This window comes from Lontra canadensis, unplaced genomic scaffold (genome assembly GCF_010015895.1).
Source record: "Lontra canadensis isolate GAN:19392208 unplaced genomic scaffold, GSC_riverotter_1.0 scaffold1, whole genome shotgun sequence".
NCBI classification, from domain to species: Eukaryota; Metazoa; Chordata; class Mammalia; order Carnivora; family Mustelidae; genus Lontra; species Lontra canadensis.
Window position 1 is genome coordinate 32644772 of NW_022630995.1, and position 9863 is coordinate 32654634.

Genomic DNA, 9863 nt, shown 5'->3' on the forward strand with positions numbered 1-9863 from the left:
ACTGAAACCCTCTTACCCCCAGGTGCAGCGTGAGACCTGTCTGGCCATCACTCCCTTCCCCTGAAGTTTGGAGAAGCTATTTTGAAGGTCTCTGTGCCTTTCCTCCAGCCCCCATCCCTGGTCCCACCACCCTCTCTCTTGAATTTAGCCAAAAAGTAAGCAATACCAGGTAGAACTCAATCCAGTGAATTCTGCCACACTGATTTCTACCTTCCTGAACACCTGGCACCCCCATCCAGGAAGCAGCACCCCTCACTCCCCTTTGCCAACGCCCACCCCCACCCCATCTGTCCTTTCATCTATGCTGCCCCCCCCACCCCCAGCAGCCTCTGTCAGCCCTTGACTCTGCCCCACACTGCATCTGGCACCGGGAAGGTGGGACACCAGTCTCATCCCACGCGCGTCCCGGGTGCCTGTTGTTGAAGGCACTTACACAACGGTGACCTCATTTTTCTTGGGGATCAAACACTTGCGAGTCTGGTCTGTGTTTGTTACTCCACTCTTGGTTTCCACTTGCTCTTCCACCCCCCATAATCTGGCTGCACCTCGACTGCTTCCCAGAGTCCGCTGCAGGTGGCCCTGGTGACTCTCCCAGATGTGCCGTGTGGGGGCCCGTCTTCCGGCCCTCGTCTTCCCCAGGACCTCATCCTCCTCCTCCATGCTCTCCCTTGGCCTCAGTGTCAGGACTCTCTCCTGGCTCCCTGTCCTTTCTTCTGCTGTAAGGAGTTTTCCATCCACTGTTGTCCAGAATGCCACCCTCCATCCCCTTCCCTCGCTGTCCACCGCCCTTCCCCCACCCAGTCGTGTTCTTCTCTGAACACCAGCTGCGTGCAGGTCAACGAGTCCCAGATCAAGATCTGGGCTACCAGTCTCCAGCCTGCCTGACCAACAGTGGGATACCTTGCACCCTCGAACTCCCAGCACAGCCTCTGAATACCCATCCCTACCCTGGTTTTCTCTCCAGTAAAGGCAGCACCAACCCCTGCAGAAATTTCTGAGGCATCACGGACTCCTCGCTCCTCCTCATTCCTGACATCTGCTTGTTTTATAGTTACCATGAGTAGTCTCCCTTCTCTCTGCCTCCTTCCTCACACTTTGTACCTGGACTATTAGGATGGATTCTTCTCCTTTCTCCACACTGGAAGGTTAATTTTCTAAACTACGGATCCAAAATGAATGTCACACATTTAAAATCCTTTCACTGCTGCCTAGAATAGGGTCCACATTTCTGAACTTGACCTTTCTATTGTGCAAAAAAAGCACTTCCAAAAAGCCCACTTCTTCCAAGAAGCTCTCTCTGATTGCCATACCCTCTCTGTGTTCACAGAGTAATTCAGAATTTACTTAAATATTAATGCATGCGTAGGTCTTCCATTTGTTTGTGAGTTTAAATACTGAGTTTTACTGAGCACTGTTCATTTTGGTTTCTTCCAAGTGACTCATAGATCAAAGTTTAATAACCTGTTGGTGACTAATTGAGAATATGCCATCAGGATTCTATAGAAACATAAAAATAGGTGACAGATCTACATTTCCTCTGATAGGAATATTTAAGCTTTTATTACCCATCATCATTGTTATTATGCTGTTTTTACTGTCATTTCAGGCACATGGGCATTTTCTCATTAGTATTATTGATCACATTTTATTTCTGTTAACTATGCTTAAATAGTGTGGTAAATCTCGTCCATAACAGGGAGCATTTGAGTTGTTTGAGGCTGTAAATGACTTTCTTCTTTCTTTTCCTTTTTCTTGACAAAAATTGCCTCCAAATGGTATTTCTACACTTATGGAGACTTTCATTTTATGGAGAGCTGTTGAGCTCTTCTGTAGAAGTGGATTCTTTTTAAGGATTCGAGAAAGCTCCTTCCTTGGGCTGTGAGCTCCCTCATCTCAGACAGCTCTCATCCTGAAACGGACTCGACTCTGGTCTTAAGGGCAGGCTCTGAACTCCGGGACCAAGTTCCCAGCTCTGCTTTTGCCTTGTGAGACCTTGGGAAAGGATTTAACATCCTTGGCCAAACCTCTGCGGGAATCCTGTCTTGCCCAATGAGCTTGCACATTAGGGGCACCTGGGTGGCTCAGTCAGTTAAGCATCTGCCTTCGGCTCAGGTCATGATCCCAGCATCCTGGGATGGAGCCCAGTGTCTGACCCCCTGCTCAGCGGGGAGCCTGCTTCTCCTTTTCCCTCTGCCCCTCCCCCTGCTTGTACTCTCACTCGTTCTCTCAAATAAATAAAAATCTTTAAAAAAAACTTGCACAACCTTAAAGAAATAGAAGGTTTAACAACCAGCTGCTCGGGCTGCAGTTCTGAGACTGAGGTGTACTTACAAGAACCATAACTGAGAAGATGGTCTTAAACTAAGGACGGACAGACGCTCTCTGTCCCCAATACCCCTTTTTTAATGGCCCCTTTCTTTGTTCTCCTTGAAGTTCTTTAATTTTGCCAATTAATAATTCATCAGAAGCTCTGTCCAAGTGGCACAGCAGTAAAAGTAGAACAGAGAAGAGAGGAAAGAAAAAACTCTCCGGAGGCGCCTGGGTGGCTCAGTGGGTTAAAGCCTCTGCCTTCAGCTCAGGTCATGATCCCAGGGTCCTGGGATCGAGCCCCGCATCGAGCTCTCTGCTCAGCAGGGAGCCTGCTTCCTCCTCTCTCTCTCTGCCTGCCTCTCTGCTTACTTGTGATCTCTGTCTGTCAAATAAATAAAATCTTTTAAAAAGAAAGAAAGAAAAGAAAGAGCTCTTCACAGCATCAAGTGAAGCCGACTGGAAACCCCTGCCCTCCTGGGCTTATCTCCCGGTGGGGGGAGACGGGTGGTCTCCTCCCCGCACACCTGCAAGCTGGGATTGTCGTCCTTTTATTGACAGCTGCAGTGCCGATGTGAGGGGGGCCGCCCCCCAGCCCAGCTCTGCCTTTGCACCAGTGGCACCCCTGTGAGGGCCAAAGAGGCCGGGGCTGCCGGGCACCGGGGGCTGGCCTCAGGCTATGCATCGCTGGCTCAGGAGATGGTGACAGTCACTAGAGATGTTCCTCCACAGAAATACTCTTGACACAGCCTGGGGTCTGAGGCACCCAGTCCTATATGCCACCTTCCCCAGGCCCCCCTACCCCAGCTGCCCTGAGGACTGAGGGCACAGCGAATCAGAACTCCGTAACCCCTTCTTTGTTCCCTGTGCGTAGGAAGCAGGAGAATTCTCCTGCTTGCTCTCAGCCTTCTCCTCCCCGCCGTGCCCATCTGTTCCTCCTCTTTGGGAAGGATGTCCCAGCTCACCTGGGAGTCACCTTGACTCCTCTGTCCCCCACAGCCTGGCTCACTGAATTCTACGTCTTTCCTCCCTGCTTCTCCATTGCACTACCACAGACTCTGTCGTCCACCCCCGCACGCCCCCACAGCCCAGCTCGCCCTTCGTGCGGTCAAGAGGCAGCCTCGGCTGAGGAAAGTTTGGAACCTCTGGGCTCTTGCCCATCTTTTGATCATAGCACCAGAGCCAAGGGTTGGTTTCTGCCCCCACGTATTCACATCTTAAACCCGTGATAATTTAATTCTTCCTGTTTTACAAACAGGGAGGCTTTGGTCCAACCAGTTGAAGTCACTTACTCAAGAAACACAAATAAGACCTGAACCAAGATACAGTTCCAACTCCAGCTGCTCTAAATTCAGAGCAGAAACCGTGTCTCTCAGCTGCCTCCCTTCAGAAGGCAACTGAGTCACATATGACTGGTTGAAGGAAGTGGGACCCTAGGGTGGTGACTTTGCTTGGGTGGGACTCCACGACCACCTCAGAGCACAAACGGGCTGCCTCCTCCCTGTCGGCTGCTGGGCCATTGGCCCTTCTCAGGGCTTTGCTAACAGCACTTTCTGAAATAGAACCGTATCAGACCCAAACAGCACCAAATTTATCACCTGGAGTAAATTTGCAGAGTTGTAAAACTGAATGAGTTTTTCCTTCTTTATTTTGTACACCTTAATTACTAGGGAAGGAGTACATTAAAACTGAGATCATGGGTTAATTAATTTGTCCTGGACTGTAGAATTTTATGGACAACCAGAACTAAAGTAATGGTTGTGTAGGTGGAATTGACTAAACATGGCTTATAAATGTTACAGAAATTCCTGTAATTAGTCCCACTGCTGCAATTGAGCCTGGGAATTTTATAGCAGACATAAATTAAGAAGATGAAAAGGAAGAAAAATTTTGAGTTGACTTAGTGGCATTTGCAGAAGCTATCATTGAGGAAACCTGGTTTGCGTTATTATTATTATTAATGATGACTTTTTGGGGGGTTTTTGCAATCCCCCTCCCTTTCAAAATTCACTTTTTAATGCCGTTTCCACTGTTACACGATGGCTATCGGGTGTTCGGTGAATTAAACACAAGTGGTACCTTACGAAAATAGACCACCAGCATCATTTCTAAAAATACTTAACCGCCAACCAGAGGATGAAGAGACCTGTTTGATCACACTCTTCAAAGTCATTTTTGCATATTTGAATAGATTGAAAGGGAAAGTTACGGGTTATATTTAAATAGTGTTCCCTGTCATTGGATCTTGACACATTTTAACCTACCTGTTAAAATGCAAGTTATAAATAGCTCCTCTTTCAAAGGTGTTCATTATACCTCATTGGCTCTTGTTACAGAAAATGCAAATGTAATTTGAAAAGTGCCCGTTCTGAGTGTGAGCAATTACCTGTGCTCTTCAATACCTGGTTCATTGTCAGCCGAGCCACTTGGTTAAAAAGCGTGTTTGCCTTTGAAACGGAGATCGCCTCCACCGGCTGGCCAGCTCACTGGCTGGCTGGCCTGGCTGGCTAAGTAGTAATGAGAAAATACTTGGCTTTTCCAGGGAAGCAAGCAGCTGCTGAACAACTATCCTGTCTACATAACGAGCAAACAGTGGGACGAGGCTGTAAATTCTTCCAAGAAAGACGGGCGACGGCTCCTTCGATATCTCATCAGATTTGTTTTCACAACCGATGAGCTTAAGTACTCATGCGGCCTTGGGAAAAGGAAAAGGTCAGTGCAGTCAGGAGAGACAGGTCCTGAAAGACGCCCTCTGGATCCAGTTAAAGTAACATGCCTCCGAGGTACTGCATCCTTCCGCTCAGTGTCGCCATCTGTGATCTCATTTCACCGCATTGGCTGTGGCTCTCCCGTGCAAGTGTTCAGCCTTGACTGTATTTTGGTTTTGCCCGCTGAGACCTCTATAGGCTTCATGTGGCCCATCTACTCGGTATCGAGAAGTTCTTTAAAAAATCTCCGTTTGCTTTAGCCTTGGCATTCTCACTTCCCGGCCCATAAACATTGCATAGCACCTCATGTCTCACGCTTTGAATTCCGATTTTCTTTGCTGCCACAGAAGGCCCCATCTAGCCAACCTGGAGCGTGGGGGATCAGACAGAGGAAGGGATGATGGGGAGCTCTTTAAGAATTAGGAAAATGAGAGACCTCGTTTCCGTTTGCAGCCTGGGCCCCCCCTCCCCTCCCCCAGCTACCTTCTCAAGAGGACTTGCCCCCAACTCCTTTGATTTATTTAGAGTTAATTTTCCTGAATACTGGGGTGCCTAAAGTATCTGTTGCCCAGTCAGACTTTATTCTGTTAGTTTTTTTAAAGTCTCTTTATTAAAAATATTGCTCTGATGGTACCTTTCCTCAGTTCGAGCAGCTGAGGACTTCGCAGCTGACCCACACTGGTAGGCCAGGCAGAGGACGAGGACGAGGGTCAGGAGGCAGACAGTTGGTTCAGCGGGTGCAGAGAAACACAGCCTCAGACAGGTAGAGCATTCGAGGGCCAACAGGAACACTGTTCACACCTGAAAAATTTCGTATCAAAAAGCTCAAGTTCTAACCTGTGTATTTCAATAGTAATTTTATTGGTTGGAAAAAATTTACTCCGGACAGGGGAGCAAAATATTTCCTGGCAAGGAAGTCACAGTGAGGAGACATTATTGCTGATAAGGCCTTGGTGTACAGCAAGGACACTCCAGCATCCCCTCCTGGGATGCCCGCGGTGTTCTGCAACAGTAGTCTGCCTGAGGCGCAGGGAGACTCTCTTAGCAGCTGAAATTCCTCAGGCCCACTGCAAGCTTCTGACTGAGCAGGGCTGGAGCTGGAGAAGGGGGAGGCGTGCACTGCTGCTCATCATAGCCCTCCCCCCCACCCCTCGGGTGATTTTAGCGCAGGTGGCCCGGCCTTGAGGGAACCATCTGGAATGGAAGCACCTCAATCAGCTAGGCATCCAGAGCACCCCCTGTTGGCCGGTCTGAAAATTCTGCTTACTCACAGTGGGTGATGGGGATTTCCAGGGTCTGTCTTAGCGAACTCGCCACAGTTTCCTTCATTCCTCAACAGCATCAGAGCTGACAGTTACTCCCCCAAGAGTAAAAGGGAAGTCTGTGAGCTTGGGGCTCTCCTGGGAACACTGTACTCCACGAAGTTGCTCTGGGGCCTGTAAGGGGAGTCAGGGCAAGAGGCCTCACCACTGTATCCCTTTCCAGAAATTGTTACTCAACATTTTACGTTTTAAGCAGCGAGTGAGTGAAACTGAGGGATTAACATACACCCCAAAACCCTCATGCCTTGCCCTGAGAACGTCGCCTGACCCCCTGTGACACGGGTAGAGTCCAGGTGGGCTAATCAGCATCTGTATCCTCCAGCTCAAGCCTCATTAGGCGCCACACCTGCAGGCCTTCAGGTGGAGGATGCCCCTGGGTGGAGAACACAGAGGCAGAAAACAGTGGTGGTCTGTGTGGGGGCAGCTGGGCCAGACATTTGTAGGCTTGTCCCCAAAGCTGAGCTTCTAGGGCCTTCCTGTGACCCAGATTCCTTCCATAAAGGCTCCTGGGGTGGAGGTCCATGTTGGGTGAGCAAGATGAGAGCAGCCAAGGAAACTTCAGACACTGGACACTTTAGTGATGGAAAATGGGGTGCTTTGGGATGGAACCAAACTCCAGGCTGACCACTTCTGAAGGTGGTTTGACCCTAGGGGGAAGAGGGCCTGTGAAGACGCGTCCTGTCTGTGTAACAGAACGAGCTCTCAGTAGTCTGTGCCACAGTATCAGAGAAGGCCCTGTGTCGGCAGCCGTCACCGAGAGGAGAGTGGAGGCGGACAGGCGTCACAGAGCAGCACGGTCCCAGAGGTGCGGGGTCAGGGCGCCCTCATCCATTAGCCCGTATTTCCTTGTGTTGATAGGAGTGGCGGATCAGAGACGGGGAAACTACAGCAGTTAGTGGATACCTACTGAATACAGTAGGGGTGGGAGGGGTACAGAAGAGGACTAGGGAGTTCTCCTGCAGTGTTTTCCAGGCCTGCCCCCTAAGCTAAGCCGTCTGATTCCAGCAGTTTTGCAGGATGAGTTGCGGAGTAAACACTGTTCATTCCCTTGAGTAAGGCAGCCAGGCTGGGACTCCGGTGAGGCGAGCAAGGCTCTCACATCAGGCACAGAATCGAAGGGGCTGTCCCTGGCTCTCTGCTAAGCTAGAGGCTGCCTGTGGAGATGGGCACGGTTCAGTTCCTGAGATCGCTGGGGTCTGGGTACTTGAACAGCATCAGCCTCTTCTAAGTGCAAGTAGGGCCGGGATTTCACCCAGTCATTTCAGACAGCTCCAGCCCTACAACCGGACCGGTTGTCTTGTAGAGGGAGCAGGGCTGGAGAAGAAACGGTGTGTAATTAACAGTCCCCTTGGACCGTTCTGCCCAGTCAGCTGTGCAAAAAGGAATTTGACAGAACTTTTTCCAAAATGCTCACTTCAGTTTACAAGTGTCCATATCAAAATAGCGAGGCAGGAGTCCTACACGTGCCCTGACCCCCTGAGAAAACAGAAGAAAGGATCGCATGAGCCTGACCCAAAGGGAGGCTGAGTCTGTCTCGTCGGAGTCTTGGTTCCTTTTTATACATGCTAATTGCTTTCTGGTGAAATTAAATATTTAGAGGAAATCTCATTTAAGAAATATCTGTCAGTGCATGTGTGGATATCCCAATCAGAGAAATAAGTAGGACCTATAATACACGTAAAGAACGTGGTGGAAGAGGTGGAAACCTCTTCTGAACCAAAATCCAGGCAGTTTCTCAGCCCCTGAGATTTTGTCATCCTGTGGAACTTAGTCTGCCAGTCAGTAGCTGGTCAAAGAACACCATGCTAGTGAGATCGGCTGTTTCCGGAAACACCGAAAATTCTAAAGATGTGAGCAGATACGATGTAGGTTTGAAATGCACCGTGACTTTGTCTCCACGGTGTATAGTCCATGTTATAAATCAGCTCTGCCTTTCATTCCACTAGCCAGTGTTCCTTAGAGGATCACCTTCTCGCTTCACGTGATTTTTTACTTTTGCACAAGAGTAGACGACTTCCATGTAATCAGCTGAGTCTAAGAGGTGACATCATCATAGCATTACATTGGATTTCCCATAAAGCTTTTCTTGTAGAGCTTCTGTAAATGTGTAAGCAGCCTGTCCGTCCTCTTCTGCAAAAACCAGCTGTTTTTCTCTCTCTCTCTATTGTTGTGTATATTCCCACAGAGTTCATTAGGATGCACTGTACCTCCAATCCCGACTGGTGGATGCCCTCGGAGGAGCAGATAAACAAAGTGTTCAGCGACGCCGTGGGGCACGCCCGGCAGGGGCGGGCGGTGGGGACTTTCCTGCACAACGGCGGCTCGTTCTATGAAGGGATCGACCACCAGGCTTCCCAGGATGAGGTCTTCAATAAAAATTCCCAGGATGGGTCCGGGGATTAGTGGACAGAATCTTGACACTGGAGCAGCTGGTCCTCTCACGAGTTCCAGTTGTCCACATCCTGTTACCCTCACCTGCGAGTCCAAAGCACGTCCTTCTGCCAGACTTGACACATCTCAAACCTTAAGTCTCTGACCTACTGCCACCATTCCCAAACAGAAATCCATTTTAGGGTTGTTTGGGAAGTCTGTGGAACCTACAACAGGCTTTCAGGAGATTACAAAAAGCAAAGAACCACAATTGCGTTGAATTGATTGCTAGCTAGACAGTGAGGCTGAAAACAATAGGGGAGCTCCTGGTCACGTGTCCGAAACCTTCACGTAAGCTCTGCTTCCCGAGCAGAGCCGGTCCCCATGGAAGGCCGGGTTAGAGTAGAGAAGACAGAGACATGGAGTTATTTTAAGGGACGATGAACTTAATTTAATTCAAATAAGTTGTCTTTATATTTTCCAAAGACCTGAATTCCTACTTCTCAGCAAAGACATAGGCTAAGTGACACTGTGCTGTCTCAGCATTGACAAAGCCTCTGAAAAACCCAGAGAAAAGAGGTCACTGCTAGACAATGATTCGTTGGAAATCAGGTGGGGTTTTTTTCAGTTATTTTAGAATCCACTAGCGCCCCCCCCCCCAAAAAAAATTTTTACTATGTTGATCGGAAAGGCACTACATGATCTCTGGAGTTTACAAACAGTAAGTTTTCGTTGTCAGTCAAGAAATCTCCAAAGATCCAAAACGCTTTTCAAATGCTTGATTTCGTAGGTTCATAGACCCACAGTTTCCATAGCCTTAACTCAGACTTTGTTGACGCAACGCCAAAGTGATGGGTTGAGCAATGAGCGTTTTAACCACTCGGCTGTTTGGCGCACTGAAGACCAAACAAGTGGTGCGACTGACGGTATTCACTGAACTGACCAGATGTTCGGGAATTGCGTACACACAGTTTCAAGGCCATTCTGACAACTATGCCATGGGCTTGTCTGTAATTGCTCTGAAATGTGAGGGTCTTTCTCTGAGTAGATCTTTAGAATTTGCATAAACTTTTGTTTCTTATTGTCACTGATGAAAATGTTTCATCCCAACTGTTTTGCTGTTTGGCATCTCCTTCCCGCCCATCCCCCACCCCCC

General features: G+C 48.9%; 1 protein-coding gene across 2 annotated transcripts in view; it reads left to right on the forward strand.

Annotated features, from left to right (window-relative positions):
• BEND4 (BEN domain containing 4) overlaps positions 1-9147 on the forward strand; it is a 30585-nt gene extending 21438 nt beyond the window's left edge. For both annotated transcript variants that reach the window (XM_032852636.1, XM_032852638.1), the window contains 2 exons: positions 4850-5090; positions 8523-9147. In XM_032852636.1, the coding sequence (XP_032708527.1) occupies positions 4850-5090; positions 8523-8740 (459 nt within the window). In that variant the 3' untranslated portion in view covers positions 8741-9147. The remainder of the gene's footprint in view (positions 1-4849; positions 5091-8522) is intronic.
• Positions 9148-9863: the final 716 nt, after the last annotated feature.